Source organism: Euleptes europaea, chromosome 9, assembly GCF_029931775.1.
Source record: "Euleptes europaea isolate rEulEur1 chromosome 9, rEulEur1.hap1, whole genome shotgun sequence".
Classification (NCBI taxonomy): Eukaryota; Metazoa; Chordata; class Lepidosauria; order Squamata; family Sphaerodactylidae; genus Euleptes; species Euleptes europaea.
The window spans coordinates 46,248,486-46,265,487 of NC_079320.1; the positions used below are offsets into that span (position 1 = coordinate 46,248,486).

General features: G+C 42.1%; 1 protein-coding gene across 1 annotated transcript; it reads right to left on the reverse strand.

Moving 5' to 3' along the window:
• Nucleotides 1–5,251: 5,251 nt before the first annotated feature.
• FGA (fibrinogen alpha chain) lies at nucleotides 5,252–14,718 on the reverse strand. The gene is made up of 6 exons (XM_056855908.1): nucleotides 14,608–14,718; nucleotides 11,944–12,072; nucleotides 10,353–10,536; nucleotides 8,272–8,417; nucleotides 6,410–7,286; nucleotides 5,252–5,998 (listed from the first exon to the last, which is right to left on the reverse strand). Exons 1-6 carry the CDS (start codon nucleotides 14,656–14,658, stop codon nucleotides 5,289–5,291), a joined length of 2,097 nt encoding a protein of 698 aa, XP_056711886.1. The 5' UTR covers nucleotides 14,659–14,718; the 3' UTR covers nucleotides 5,252–5,288.
• Between the last annotated feature and the right edge of the window lie 2,284 nt (nucleotides 14,719–17,002).

Genomic DNA, 17,002 nt, shown 5'->3' on the forward strand with positions numbered 1-17,002 from the left:
TAGGCAAACATTAGGCAGATATTTGTAAACAGCAGGGTCAAAGGGCCACGAAATGCAGGATATACAAGGCAAGATTTAATTATGTAAAATTCAAATGTGATCAAGGAAAATATACAGACCATTCACAATATAACATCATTTCTCTAGTTTTGCTAAGCTGGTTAACACCTGTAAGGGCCAAGGAATCCCAGCCCCTGAAGTCCTTGGGAGGTGGTGTCAGACATTTTGATGAACTCTAATCCAGCAGTTTCAGGCTGGAGCCTCCCTTTGAATAGCTGGCAGTACCTGGACCGAAGTTCCATCTAGTCCTTCATTTTGTACCTGGACCGAAGTTCCATCGAGTCCTGAATTTTGTTTCGAATAAGGGCCTGTTAGGTGCCTCCAGGAAGTTCAAATGAAGGCAAAGCCTTTCTCCTGTTATTTGCCCACAACATTTGGTATTCGGATATATACTACCTTTGACCATGGAAGTTCCTGTGCATATAGACATTCCATTCATTCAAGCAAAGTTCCTTCTTGCAGATCTTGCTTCAATACTTGGGTATTGAATTGTTTACTTCATTTGTCATCTGCCTTCCTCATTGACACTCAAGGTGGATTACAGAATTATAAATGACAAGGTAATAAAGACAGTATAGTGCGTACCATGAACAATCCAATAAAACTAGATTTCAGGAATTAAAGAACAATGAAATATCAATAGTATAATATTTGACATAAACTGGATGTCACAGTTACAGAACCAAGATCCAATAATTTGAATTTCATAATTAAAGGATGTCAACCTTCAGTGTAGTATGTCCAGTAAGCAACGCAGTATGAAGGTGAAGGAAAAGAAGGCTGCTTAACAATTTCACAGGCAGTTACAATTACAACTTTACTGGTGATGGTGGAAAGTGCCGTCAAATCACGCCATGGAAAATCATGCCACAGAAAGGTATTAGAGTCTTTGGTTACAGTGCCTCTCAGAGGGGGTTCTTCCTAGTCTTCCTAGGAGAGCCAGCGTGGTGAAGTGGTTAAGAGCAGTGGTTTGGAGCGGTGGACTCTGATATGGGTTTGATTCCCCACTGCTCCATATGGGCGGCGGAGGCTAATCTGGTGAACTGGATTTGTTTCCCCATTCCTCCACACAAAGCCAGCTGGGTAACCTTGGGTTAGTCACACTGTCTCAGCCCCACCTACCTCACAGGGTGTCTGTTGTGGGGAGCGGGAGGGAAGGTGATTGTAAGCCGGTATGATTCTTCCTTAAGTGGTAGAGAAAGTTGGCATATAAAAACCAACTCTTCTTTTTGAAGTAAGCGGTTGTTAGACCTCTGCTTGTAAAACCTCCCTTGGCTAAGGATGAAGTGACCAGTTGTAGGTTGGTCTCCACATTGCTATTGCAGGGGAAGTTAAGGAGGATCTCGTGATGGAGCTGCTCTAGGGGTCCTTGGCTTACACAACCGCCCTTGACCCATTTCCATCTGGTTTCAGGCTTGGGTTTGGAAATGAAACAACTGGGTGCACTGATGGATGATCCCAGGGGCAGTCATCTCTGTTAATACTGTTGGATCTATCAGTGGCCTTTGATACAGTTGACCATTCCATCTCTGTTTATTGATTGGAACAAATGGAGCCCTGTGAGACTAATGCGTAGTGGGGAGGGAATCCCATCTCCCTTTACCTGCTGAGGACAAGTGTAGCTCCTTTCCTATCCCCCGCCTCTGGAAATCCTGGAACAGCTCCAACCCTCTACAGCAACCTCTGGGAGCCACTCCTGGACACTGCCCTCACTATGGCTGGGCCCAGAGCTCCTGGATACCACTGCAGCTGGGCCTGAACTGGTTTCTGGATGACAACCCACAGCCAGATCCAGAGCAGCCCCAGGAATCTGCAGTGGCCAGGCCTGGAACCGCTCCTGGACACCATGACCAGACCCAGAGCGGTTCCTGGACACCAATGTGCCTCCAGGACAGGCATGCGCAGAAAGCAGTATTGTTTTTTTGGGGGGGGGGGATTTAAACCCTCCATTGTGTTTTTTTAGTGTCAGATTTTTCTGCAAACCAGGGGGTCTCCCGAGTTTGAGAAGTATTAGTTTTCTTTCTGTGTGGCACTAATCTGCAGATTTAGATATCCACAGAGGGGGCCACACGTCACTATTAACACCTACAACTGGGGGCCTGCGAAACTTGCGGGGTGGGGGAAATGCCATCTCCCCCACCGTGGGGTGCCATTCCCCCCTTGTAGGGAGAGGAATTCCATCTCCCCCTTTCGGGAGGGAATCCCCCAGCCAGGCCCAGCTTTCTGCAGTGGGGACGGCCGCCACGACAGGCAGCCAGGCTGGCAGTCCCCAAAGAGCCCTGAGGCATCTGCCATGGTGGTGGCTCAGCCCAGGAGCTGCTCCCAGCATCTGCTGCCTCTGCCTGCCCTAGTGACCAACCCTGGCTCTCAGCAGCCACTGTCATTTTGAAAGAGAGTTGTTTGTGCATGCTGAGAGCCGGGGTCTTTCAAAAATTGGGGTGGATTTAACGCCCCAGGAGGTTGGGGCAATTATGCTCCCATCTGTGGATTTAAGTATCCGCAGGCAGGTGGTACAGTTCAGAGTTCGATATATATAGGGTTACCAACTGCCAGGTAGTAGCAGGAGATCCCCCACTAATTCAACTGATCTCCAGCTGATAGAGATCAGATCACCTGGAGAAAAATGGCCGCTTTGGCATTTGAACTCTATGGCATTGAAGTCCCTCCCCTCCCCAAACCCTGCCCTTCTCAGGCTCCACCCCAAAAATCTCCCACCGGTGGCGAAGAGGGACCTGGCAACCCTAGATATATAGATAACGATATGGAACTGTTGTTAGAGGAAGAGCTGTTTGGAGGTTTCGCTCTTTCCCCTCCCTTATATGACACAAGTTTCCACCACAGTAGCAGAATCAGTGATCTGGGGGCTGACTTGCAGAATATTATTGTGCATTTTTATTTGTATATTACCATGCAACAAGTCCCTCAAGCTGGAAAGTTGTGAACCACCTCACCACCCATGCCCTCAAGTTTAGGAATGTGAGGCAAAGTGGATTTCCTTTTTACACACAGGATTTCTTAATCCTTAACCTGAGATTGCAGCAATCAGGACCCCTTTTCATTGGATCCTATAGAGTTTGCCATGGGTTATATGTGTTGATGAGAACACAGGAGTCAAGTGTAATGAACACTTAATTTTACTAACTTAGTAAGCCTTTAATGCCTTCCTACTCCATATGATAGATCACACAAATTACCAGAGCTGGGCGGTGCTTTATGCTTAATGGGTACCTACCAAGTATGCGTTTGAAGAGTCACAGACTTAAAAACAATAACCAGACAATTTTTAACATTTCCCTATTTTATGCGGGAACAGCAACCAGACCCTGCCTGTCTAGATGATTTTCTAAAGTCCCTACTAGACTTCCTGCCTACGGCTGAGAACCCAGGTTTCTCTGCTCCTAATTTGACACTTTAGCTGGATCTAAATGAATGTGTATTGATACATGATAAATGAATGTATGTGATACAGATAGATGTAGCCTACCTTTGGCATGATATTCACTTGTTAATTCCAAACATCTATTTGATCCATTCAGTCAAAACACTTCTTAAATTTCAATATTCTTAGGGGGAAACTATACCTTACACATAAAATCATGTGTGCACAGGTTCTAATTCTCCACCATTTCAAAATGTAATGGCCTCTTCCCTAGTTATAGCTGTCATGTGAAAATATTCCATGGCATCTTCCTTGATCCCTTTCTTTGGATTATTAAGGCAATTTTCTAGATTAATTTCTAGCTACAGTTTCTTAAACAGCGTCCTCACTTTCAGGCCTCTCAGGAGAACTATGTGTTAAAATAGGAAACAAGACAATACTGGCCTTTAAGTATATTTAATATTGTTGCGCACCAGTAACATACAGAGCTTATCTATACAAGTGTACGTCACTAGGTTGCTTTTACGATTTTCAGATTGGATAATTATTCATAAATGATTCCCAAAGATGTATATCAAGCATGAAGTCACGCCTAATCCTAAGAGCGGCACGCCACATTTTCATATTGGTGGGAATCCACACAACACTTAATTCCTGCTGCATCATCCCCCTTTGCGCTAGCCCCAAACCGTGCCTCACTGCTGTCACTTCACCAGCCTCCCCTTTCCTCCTGCTGCTTCCCAGCTTTCTGCCATAAGGAATCTTCCATTTCTCCCAGCTGCAATTCTGCTTCTCCTTCCCAGTTCTAGTCCATGTTTCCTGAAGGTTGTACTGCTTGGCGCTACACAGGGTGTCATTGCTACCATCGTTGCTGGATCCTCATTCTCCCTTATTTCTATAATGTGGACTCACAGCAGGGTTGGGTAAAGAGTGAGTATAAACTCTTCAGACAACCAGGACTATCCCTGGGCTATGTTCTACATACACCTTCCATGGTTTTAGGGTTGCCAGGTCCCTCTTTGCCACTGGCAGGAGGTTTTTGGGGCGGAGCCTGAGGAGGGCAGGGTTGGGGGAGGGGAGGGACTTCAATGCCATAGAGTCCAATTGCCAAAGCGGCCATTTTCTCCAGGTGAACTGATCTCTATCAGCTGGAGATCAGTTATAATAGCAGGAGATCTTCAGCTCATACCTAGAAATTGGCACCCCTTACTGTTGCTAAACTAACAATGCTTTGGACTTAAATATATTAGATTGGATCCACTGACTTCTTTCCATTAAGTTCAGCAAACGTTTCAAGAGAAGGATTCTTCTTGTCATGGGGGAAGCCTCCTCCTGTTGGAAGGAGACTTCAGAGTCAGACTTAGTGGAAGGGATTCACAGAATTGTTTTGCTCAGCCAACAGTATTGGTTTCAATGAGTATCTGCTGGTGCACTGTTTTAACTATGAGCTTTCGTGAGCCACAGCTCACTTCTTCAGATACAGCTAGAATGTGATTCCATCTGAAGAAGTAAGCCGTGGCTCACGAGAGCTCATAACCTGCCAGAAATTTTATTAGTCTTTAAGGTGCTACTGGACACTTGTTCTTTTCTACTGCTAGTGTCAGACTATCATGGCTACTCATCGTGTTTTAACTGTGAACACCCGGCCCACCAGTCATTGTAAAATATTTATTAGTAGTACTGGTTGTAAATAAATTAACCACATCACCAATGTTTTAAAGAGTGAAACACTTTGTTTTATTTAATATGCAGATGTGTCTCAATTGCATTCAGTTGCTTGGATACAAAAAAATACAATATAATTCTGAGGTATATAATTTGTGAGAAAGTTTCGTTTTTCCTTTTCTTTCTAGTCTGTCTCTACAGGCCTAATTTTCATTCTAGCTACTTTGAGAGAGTAGTCTGAGGGTCTGAAGGGGACCCACACCATGCCATTTTCAATCTCATAAGGAATGTTGTTCCGTGGGTCATATTGACCTCCTGAGTAGTAAATTCCATTGAGGTTAGCAGCTTGGCAATTGTTGTACCACCACCCACCTCCATATACTTCAGCACAGTTTTCCTCCCACTGATCACTGTCTCTGTCAAAGGTACTGAACCTCATGTTGGCATGAGCTGTGTATTCACTGCCCTCTTCCTCTGAGCCTATGATCAGGGCATCTCCAGCTGTGCCTTCATAATCGGAGACACTGAGGCTATAACCTTCCAGTTCAGAACCTATATGCATGTAATATTCTGCATAAGCTTCATTGCCCTCCCAGTCTTCTACTTCCACTCGAAGGACAGTGTCCTTCTGGGTCATTATATGGAGATTTTCATTGCCCAACCAGAGCTCTCCATTCCCTTTGCCATCCACGCTGCCGAAACCTTTCTTGTAGTCTTCCCAGGTCCGGTTAAAATTCAATGACCCATCAAATCTCTGTTGGATCAGAAGCCATCCTCCCAAACTGGTCTCTTGGTCGCAATAAACTGAAATAACCTTAGTGGATCCTGCTGGCTTGATTCTGAAAATGCCACTTTTGGCACCAGAAGTGTGTTTTTGATGGATATCCTCACAGTCTAAAAAAAAAAGTTGATCTGGTTGACAGAGGTTTTCAGTTATGCTTTACAAAAGGCTCACAGGAATCCAAAACAGTAATAATGCTGAAGGTAACCTGCTATGTTTAATTTTGTGCTGCACCGAAAAGAAACCTTGAAACTTGCTTTTTCTGAAATGATTGCTGACATGCACATTTTAATTGCAGGTGACATTTTATTTTATTCCATTCTCTATGCAACTGCCTCGCTATCCAATTATTAACAGTAAGAAGTACTTTTCCCCACCTTTCCTAAATGGCAACAGACACATAATAATTTGTATTTTTTTTTAACTATGAAAGGGATTGAGGTAATGGTATAGCCAGTGTGACAGTTTAGTTGCAAACTGAACTCACTCCTGCTCCCTCAATAGTTATTTTCTGTGATGGATACCTGTCCCGATGTAGCTTTCCCCCAGCTTTGCGCCGCCTGTGCTGAAGCTGCGTGCCCGAAAATCAGGAGCATCCTCTTCATTCTCATCATGTTGCAAATCATGGGTCTCCTCAAGTGGTGAAGAAATTTTTAATGATTTGGTTTCAAAAGTGGAGCCCCCTTTGCTGAAGCTACTAGTACTACTTCTGCTGCTTACAACTGTTCTGGTATGTGATGAGGTGCCACTTGTTTTAGAATGGGATTCAGGAAACAGGTGAATCCCTCCGAAATCGTCATCTTCTCCCTCCCCTAGGTCAGAGAAAGTGTCTATAGGTCCTTCAATATGCACAACATGGCTGCTGGTTCCTGTTACATGGAGTTTGCTACCAGGATCTGGGCTGAAAAACTCTTTTATATCTGACAAATGGACAAGATCAGAGAAGCCACTTCCACCACCAGTAGAGCTCACTTTGATGTTTATGGTGCCTCCTGCTTCTTCAGGTTGACCTTCCAGGAAACCAGGAGTGACTACCTTGGTGGTATGCGGTTGTCCATCTGAACCTGCTTCTGAGAGAACACGCTTGGTGGCTACAGCTGAACCTCCAGATGCTGACCCTGGGCTTTCTAATACTGCTTCATACAGATTTAATTTATTAAGTGTTTTTGTGTCTTCTTCTGACAGGAGAAGAGTTTTGTAATGGTCAGGAACAGTAGAGTCTTTCAGTGGTCGCATCTTCAGGACCCTCAAAGGATTACTTTGAAATTCTGGTTGCAAGTTGATGGTACTAGCTTGAACAAGTTGCTTCCTTATGTTGTCATAGCTCTCTGTATTCACATGATAGTCAACATCTCGAGCACAAGATCCATGGCAGGCACGTACCTTAATATCAATGTCCACCTGTGTAGAGATGGATAGGGGAAAAATTAAGTGACTGTAATTTGATCTCCAAATGTCCTAAAGCTGGATTGCTTCTAGGCAGGTCATTTAGCCTGAAATTGTCATGATTAATTATAGTCCATTTAAAAGAAAAATTCAGACAATGATTCTGGCAACCTGTCATTGACATTCATGAATCAATTTTTAGTTGCCAGTTCCTGCTTGGGATAATTAATACTGTTTCTCACGTTGCAGGCAAAAATACTTATCTTTTAAAAATTATGTATGATTATAATTATACTGTTACAAATTTATAATAAAAATAAATGAAAAGTAAGCAAAGGCTTTGCTTGCAAAGTGAAAAGCAGTACAGTACTTCATTTCTGCCCTGGACCCCGAACAAGAAATGATTATTAACAAGTGATTTCTGAATGCTTGGGCCAGCTGAAGAGAAAATGCGAAGAAATTAATTAGGCTGTAAAGCAAGCAATAAAAGGATAACTAAAAGGAATGGGATTTACTTCTAATTCAACGTATAGTAGGAACATTCCCACAGGTCATGCATTATTAGATTTTCATGGGGAAATAAAGCTCTATTAAGTACCATGCGGAACTCCAATTTCAGTTCTCCTTTCAGTGGCTTGCCAAGGAATAATCCTTCAACAGGACAAAATAACCTGAAGTGGGACCGAACTGTGGTTCTAAAGGGGTTGTGATTTTTTATTTTTATTTTTTTTACAAATAACTCATCCTTAACAAAATTATAATTTCCACGAACAGTGAATGAAACCATGACAGGAAAATGGGTTCCAAGCTAGTATAAACTGGTAAATATAATGGTGCAAGCCATATGATTCTGGAAATGTTCCAATAGAGCAAAATACTCTTGTTTCATGTATTCTTGACAAATTACCTCATCGACTGGGATAGTAAAGAACAGCTCCTGCCTCTGTAAATAAATTTTGAAAGTGATAATAATAATTTTAAAAAAAACTACACAACCTACCTCTAAACGATTTATCTCTGTAACTTGATTTTGGATGCTGTTTTGCAGCGCTTTAATCCTGGTCAATTGGGTGACAACGTTCTGCTTCAGTGACACAAGTCTCCTCCTCAGATCATCAGATAACTGTCCATAGCTACTGTCTCTGTCTAGACCAAAAGAAGTCATTATTGTTACGACAGATTTCCCCTTCACAGTTCTTTATAGGCTGGCTAACTGAAAGTCTTTGGTCAGCCCCTTCCTATCATGGAAGTGTCCAGATGGACGCTCCACCCATAGCCACACTGCATTTGCACCTTTGTGGTGTGTGTGTGTAAAGTGTCATCAAGTCGCAGCCAACTTATGGCAGCCCCAGCAAAAGGCTTTCAAGGCAAATGATTAAGCAGAAATGGTTTGCCATTGCCTTCCTCTGCAGAATCTTCCTTGGTGGTCTCCCTTCCAAGTACCGGCCCTGCTTAGCTTCCAAGAACTGCCGCCTTCTCTCCCATTTTCACCTTTATTTTGGAGAAAATGAGGTTGATGTTTTCTTCGTAGTAAAGGGGGGGAGGGGAGCCAAATGAGTCATGCCTTGATTGGGCCCCTTTCTTCAGAGGCTCCCTGCTGTACCTACATGGAAAAATCCCCATGTGGAGGCAGCCTTTGTTAGATCTTCATTTGCTCTGAAGTATGGCACCCAAAAGTAATGATAAGCAATGAATCGTGTTGAGTATCTTTGAAACTAATCTTCAGGTACGGGAGGAAAAGGCTTGCAAATGAGGGCAGCCACAAGTTTTCCAATACCATCATTTGCTGGCCTCCCATCTCCCCCCCCCCCAACTTGGTTTTGGGGGTTCACTGCCTGGCCTGGTTTTCTAGCGGCTTCTATCTTTGGGATTCATTAATGCCATCTTGTTCTATTTTACTGTTGGAGAACGTGATTTTAAAGTATGTTTTATGCTTAAAATGTTGTGACCCACTTTGAACCTGGCTTGCTAGGAATGAGGGCAGGCTATAAATATGAATAAATAAATGTTGGAGCCTTTAAACATGTAAATTTAAAAAAGGGAATAATGCCACTCATAACGCAGTGAATATCATCTAGAAATGAACACGTTTAAACACTCTGAACCTAATGTTACTATCAAAGAAAAGCTTAATATACTAGCACATTCAAGAGATATTTTCAAAGTTCATCATTGTGGTTGTTGAGAAATCCCACATGGGAAATGCCACCACACCTTCTGTGTCCAATCCAGTATTCAGGATCCTCCATATAGAATCTATAGGCCCAGTGGGATTTCCCATTTGAAACTGAACAGATGACCTTTCGATAACCATCACTTACAGGTAAGTGCAACTCTTTTTATTGTTGATAACCATAAGTCATCAAAATTATATAAATGTGGTGACCTCTTTTCTGTAAAATCTCTCTCACACACACATATTATTGAATTGCTCTATGCCTGTGTCTCTGTGTGACATTATTGTTCCCTACCCCTTAGGTTGCTATCTATCCTTGATTTATACTCCCTTCATTAGAAACATGCCCCTCTCCCCTATTTTGGAGTCAGAGCATTGGCCAGTATTGAAAAATGGGGCATTGCTGATGGAGTTGGGTTTCTAGTTATGTGGAACATGATTATTCACTGGATTGCTTACATATTGGGAAGGACCAATGGATCACTGTCCATTCCTAAGAAGAGTTACTCCAGTCTAAGCCTCTGCACAGCAACCTCCATATTCCTTGGTCGCCTCCCATCCAAGTACTAGCCAGGGCTGACCCTTAGCTTCAGAGATCTGAGAAGATCAGGCTAGCCTGGGCCACTCAGGTCAGGGCACACACACACCATGGGCTTAGACTGGAGTAACTCTCCTTAGGAATGCATGAACTGTACACTAATCTGAGAGGGAACTAAACAGGGGAAAGGGAACAGGTGTTAGGTATCCAGTAGACAAAACATTGCACACATTTTCTTTGATACCACTTTTATACTGAAGAATCAGACAGAGAACATTTAAGACAAGTTGATCTCAAGTGACAAAGCAAAAAATCCTTTTGACTGGTGACTGTTAGCTGTCAACACAATTATGGGGATGATACTTACCTTGTTCATTTATCAGATTTTGGCTCAGAGTGTCAATGGTCTCCTGCTTCACAATAACAGCTTTCTTGTAACTGTTTTGGTTTTCTGTGAGCAGTTTCCGAAGTTTCGTTATTCTGTCACTAAAGTCATGATCCGTTTCATCTATTAGGCCTTGCATTCTGCATCCTGAAGGACATTTAGAGCCCTGAAAGAAAGGAGGAGTGAAGTTTAGATTAAACCTCTGCCATATCATTTGATTAGCCTCCATTTTTTAACGTTAGCTATACAAATGACTCACTCTACTGTAATGGGTATTGATCAAATAAACAGTAGTAGGCAAAAATAAACAAGCAAAGTAGCAAGTGCAATCAATGTATTATCCAAAAATAACAAGATAAACAAGCAACGCTAAGCAACCGAGGTTACAAAGCAAGTAGGTAGAAACACAGTCTGCACCACGTATGAATTTTCTGCTAGCAGCCCGTTTGGGAGCTCCAAATTTATCCTAGGAATTGTACAATTAAGCCCTTGTGGCTGATGAAGCTACCTCGTGTAGCGAAAGCGCTGGAATACTTCCGGAGCCGCGTTACCACCACCTACTCCTCCATTGTCTGAAGAATATGAAATTGACCAGAAATGCAACTATATGCTTTATATGAACTTTTGCACATGTATTACTACTAGTTATTGTTTCTACCTACTTGCTTTGTAACCTTGGTTGCTTAGCGTTGCTTGTTTATCTTGTTATTTTTGGATAATACATTGATTGCACTTGCTACTTTGCTTGTTTATTTTTGCCTACTACTGTTTATTTGATCCATTTTTTAACGTAGCACATTATTTTTTGACTTAGTTTATTAAAAGCCACATGCAACTATGATTGCTTAGAGGTCCATATTGTTATCCTTCAGTGACAAGAACCTTCAGTGGTTTCTTTGCCAGCTCTGCTAGAGCTACCTTAGGTTTCTGCTAACCATTTTCCTCTTGATCTCCCCACTGCAGACCTCTGATTCCCCCCTCATGGTGTTCCTGGGGTTCCCATGTCCCCAGCAGGCAGCATTACAGGGGCATTTGGGGCTACAACAGGATGGAGAGCGAGACAGATAGGGTTGCCAACCTCTAGGTAGTAGCGGGAGATCTCCTGCTATTACAACTGATCTCCAGGTGATAGAGATCAGTTCACCTGGAGAAAATGGCCACTTTGGCAATTGGACTCTATGGTATTGAAATCCTTCCCCTCCCCCAAACCCCACCCTCCTCAGGCTCAGCCCCAAAAATCTCCCGCTGGTGGCAAAGAGAGACCTGGCAACCCTAGAGATAGACACACTCCATGGACAGAAATCGCTTCTGTCTGGAGAAATTCAGTAGATGTCCATTAACCATAGGCATTATTTTCTTTTGATAAATAACACATAGGGGTTATTTTTCATCTGTAATATTCTGTTAATCTAGAAATTAAAGGGAATTCTTTGTAGCAATTGATGAGTTACCATATTAAATCTGTACCATCCATGTGGACTGCACCATGACCATGGTATTGTACTGGGATGACGGTACATGATAAAAACCTTGATTAGCTTGCCTCAGGCCCTGCTGTTTTCCATTAGCTTACCCAATCATCATCAGAACATAGTGGCCAATTCTTGTCTTGTTTGCAGTCAGACTGAGCTTTATGCTCCACTATTCTTGGACCACGTACTCCTCCTCCATGCTCTTCAAAGGTGCTTTCACCCTCTGCTGCCTGTCATAGAAGGGGGAGTGGGGAGACAACATTTAAAGGTACACTTACTCATTTCATAGTAATAATTCCTTGAATTAAAACCAAAAATACATGTCAGCATAGAATACATATAGGGCTGGATTTGGCCAGCTTCCCCAAAAATGCTTTGTCGTCCCTGCCATTAGATTGCTAGTGCTCTTGCACAGGTGCTTAATACATCTGTAGACTTAGGCTGTTCCTTTAATGTTAAAATGCTTTGTAAAAATGTTTTGTCACTCCTGTCATTGGATTGTTAACACTCCCACACAGGTGCTGCTAATTAGTGCAGCTACTTTGCTCCCAATAGGACTTGCTAGTGTAAGAACTGCACATATGTAGTTGTAACATATGATTGTATTTGAATGTACTTTTGAACAGTATTGACAACAAAGCTAAGCTGTTCACATTATAGTTTTCTGTATTTTTCATAGCCAGTAATGCTGTTACTTGGTTTAACCTCCAGGTACTAGCTGGAGATCTCCGGCTATTGCAACTGATCTCCAGCCAATAGAAATCACTTCACCTGGAGAAAATGGCCACTTTGGCAATTGGATTCTATGGCATTGAAGTCCCTCCCCTCCCCCAACTCTGCCCTCCTCAGGCTCTGGCCCCCAAACTTCCCACCAGTGACAAAGAGGGACCTGGCAACCCTAGTCCCCATTGACCACCAAAAAGGATATGATGGGTATTATGGGACTTGCATGGGGAAAAGCCTCGTGAGAAAGAGGCTGTATTAAAGAGGAGAACTGGACAAGATCAAGTGAAAAAGCTGGCTGGATCTAACCCATACTTAAAATAAGGTTATCAGCTGCACATGAGAATGTCTTTCTGTTTGCATTGTTTCACATTAAACACAAATAAAATTGGTTCGGGTTCTTTGCTTAGTCTTAACCAGTCCTTTCATGTGTCTCAAAATGAAGTTGAATGGATTGTAACAGTAAAATAATGAAAACATCACCATTTAATTGCCTCCATTTATGAGGAAGCATTACTAAGGGCTAGGAAGGGCTTTTTAAAACACAGGGCGCAACCCAGGCAATTTTAAATCAAGGTTTGCTTCCCAATAAAATTAATGAGGTTTAAAGAGGTTTAACTTTGACTAGATTGTGCCCATACTGTAATTCTGCAAGACTATAGAATCATATGCTGTAATCTGATTTCTGGTTTGACCCTTAGAATCCATAGCAATCTGCAAGGGTAGATAAGATCTATCATGAAAAGCCAATGAAGTCGAACAGACTTTGCCTTTAGCTTCTTTGGTATTTAGATTAAGTCCTTGGTCATTTATGCTTTTCAGGCATGTGATGCGGAATGTTTTCATTGTGTTATTTTTATCACCTCTGTCCTAAATCATTAAACATTTTCGGGTTATATACTAACATTAAGTCTACTGTTGCTCATTGCATTGCATAAAATGCCTGATTATATATATTTTGAACTTTTGATATTAAAGAAATGTACAAAAAAAAAGTCTACTGTTGGTCTAGTCCAGTGGTTTTCAAATGTTTTTAGGTCAGACATATTTCTAAGTTAATTGTACTTTTGAATGTACTATATTTTGGGAAAACATAACTTCATGCTACCTTCTATCTTTCCGGTAAATGATATTCCTTCTATAAATGGTGGTTGGATTTAAAACATTGCAAGATGCTATATATGCAAATTCCACCCAGTTAGCTTTTTAGTTTAAACATGTTAGGGGAAAGCCCGTTACATAAATTTAGTCTGAAGAAAATTATCTTTGATTAACTATTTTTGGGATGTTTTTTACTTCACTAAAAACATAAATCTAGTGTTTCTGCGTTTTTAATTGTTATATTGCATTGTAATTAATTTTTCTTACAATATAACTATATGCTTCATTAAAAGAAAACTAAACAAAAATTGTGGGTACACCAGTTTTGCAAAAAAAAAAGTTTATAATTTCACAGACTACTCAAGAGATACTTCTCCATTTTGTGTGAAAAATAGAAGGAAATTTGTTCAGGATATAAATATGTTCAGTCAATCAATCATAAAGAGATGTTTATAAAGCGCCCCGTTGCCCCAATCCAGCTAGGAAGATCCATGTGCAGATAATATCCATCTGGATATTAACACGCTATACTCATTTGGGTCATCAGTGAACTGCATCTTGTGAGGAAAAACCAGAAACACGTTTCTCATTATGGGACTATGTTGGATGTAATTGATTGTTCATGGCTAAACTGGGGGCACTGGTCTTTTTGTACATATGTACATTTTGTACATGTACATATACAAAAAGAAGTAAATAATTACAGCTTGCGTCTTAGAAGCACAGATTTGTTTTCTAGATGCCTCAAGAGTCACCATCCTTGATCCAAACATCTGAAGGGGAAAAGAACATACCCTTTCATTTTTTCTGTTATGTGGTTGCTTTAAGGCTGGTTTTAGCACAAGAACATTACCTCAAGTTAGTAAGCAGTTGAAGGAACAGAAACATTATAAATGACAAACAAAAACAACACAGGACGAGCAGATAAATTGAACTCATACCCAGGTGATGCTGAAGCATAGCAGTACACAGAAGAATCTCATCTGAAACATCTTCAGAAAGCTGTGGATCTCACACAAAGGGACGCCTTAACTTAGGTGCTTTGGTTGAATTTAAACCTTAAAAAAAAACCCCAAACCCCTCTAGATTAATGATTAGCTTCCTTCTGTTTGCAGTGCCAGGGACATCTTAGCCTGGACCTAGTATCTATTGCACAAACGTTTGTTTGCTGGAGGTATGCTTGCACAATGCCAGCAAACATGGGGGATGGGGTGGTTGGTGGTGGTGGATAATCATATCATCTTCCAGTAAAAGAAATCTGTAGTTTATTTTCTAGAGTTTTGAAATAGATGGACCATGGAGAGGAAACACTAAATTCTGGCGAACATTCTCCCACTATTATAACTGATCTCCAGCCAATAGAGATCAGTTCACCTGGAGAAATGGCCACTTTGGCAATTGGACTCTATGGCATTGAAGTCCCTCCCGTCCCCAAAGCTCGCCCTCCTCAGGCTCCGTCCCAAAAATCTCCAGGTATTTCCCAACCCGGAGCTAGCAACCCTACTTCCCGGTGACTCACATACTTTTAGCTGCATGCACATCAAGGAAAAAAACTAACAGTGTAGCCTTTCCTAATGTGGAAGTGAAGTTACTGGGAATGCTCATGGAAAATGTTGTGGTATCTGTGTCAAAGCAACATAAGGCAGCCTCACCAACAGACCCACAAAAAGAGAGTCAACGTGGTGTAGTGGTTAAGAGCGATGGTTTGGAGCAGTGGACTCTGGAGAACCGGGTTCGATTTCCCAATCCTCCATATGAGCGGCGGACACTAATCTAGTGAACTAGAGTTGTTTCCCCGCTCCTCCACATTAGGACACCTGGTTGACTTTGGGCTAGTCACAGCTCTCTTAGAACTCTCTCAGCCCCACCTACCTCACAGGGTGTCTGTTGTGGGGAGGTGATTGTAAACCGGTTTGATTCTTCCTTAAGTGGTAGAGAAAGTCAGCATATGAAAGCCAACACTACTTCTTCTTTTTCTTCTAAGGGCTCCATTTTCTCAGTTTGGAGCATGTGCTGAATTTTGCTTAAACAATGGCAGATGTTAGATATTAACATTGCATCTTATTTCAGTTTTTTTCTAGTGTGCTTTATGCAGAATGCTTCATGCCAATGCTACTGACTTCCAAGCTTTACTGCAGTTTTGAAACATTGAAGGCAGAAACACTCTAATTCTGCAATATGCAAACAGCTTTGGTGGTAGCATGTTGAACTGTCTTCAACATGTGCTTCACACCAGGAGGGGCAGAGAGTGACCTGAGGGTGGCAGACATACGCTCTTGCATGGGGAAGGGGAAGGGAATCCAGGCTGCCCCCTCCCCCACACTGCTGCTGGCATCTGATACACCATGAAGTTTGTGCAAAGGGAGGTAGGCAGGAATGGACGAACTGCAGAGGCCTCTGGGATGTATGGGAGGAGGCAAAATTTATGACCTCCCTTTTAGTGGGAGATGGTGCATGGCAGTCTTGCCAGCCAAAATGGTGGCTGTGTAGAGCAGCCCATCAGCATCTCACATGATTTGATTCTTTGAGGTAAAAACTCAGATGGGTATGGTGTAGGGTTGCCAACCTCCAGGTGGTACACTCCGAGGTTGAAGCCTTCAATTGCAGTGGGGTAAACAGGGAGACGATCGTTTCAATTCTTGTAGTTCTTCCTCAGTCCCGTTTCTGTAATTTGTTCGTTTAGAATTGATTTTAGCTTTCCATAGCTTCATTTCTCTTGTGGGAACATTATATTGTGAACCTGTCTAAGCAAAATATTGTCGAAGGCTTTCACGGTCAGAGTTCATTGGTTCTTGTAGGTTATCCGGGCTGTGTAACCGTGGTCTTGGAATTTTCTTTCCTGACGTTTCGCCTGCCACAGTTGCTGGTGAAACGTCAGGAAAGAAAATTCCAAGACCACGGTTACACAGCCCGGATAACCTACAAGAACCACTGTCTAAGCAACTTTATGAATTGGATATCCAAGCTTTGGAATTTTGATTGTTTAGAAAAGTGGTAGCTTTTTGTAGCCTATGAAAAGAGTATTTAAGTGAGGTAAATCGTCTCCCTGTTTACCACACTGCAATTGAAGGCTTCAACCTCGGAGTGATTGTGACTGTACTTTCAATAGTACATTTTTGACTCTATTGACTTTGTAGCACATTGTTATAACTGTGGCAGATTGTTACACTGAATATATCATTGTTATCAGCAACTAGTAGTAGCAGTTGTCTGTACTGAGTTTCTAACCTTAGGTAGAGGTGCAGAGGTGTGTAATTGGGTTGCTCAACTCCAGGTGGTGGCAGGAGATTGCCCGCTATTACAACTGATCTCCAGCCGATAGAAATCAGTTCGCCT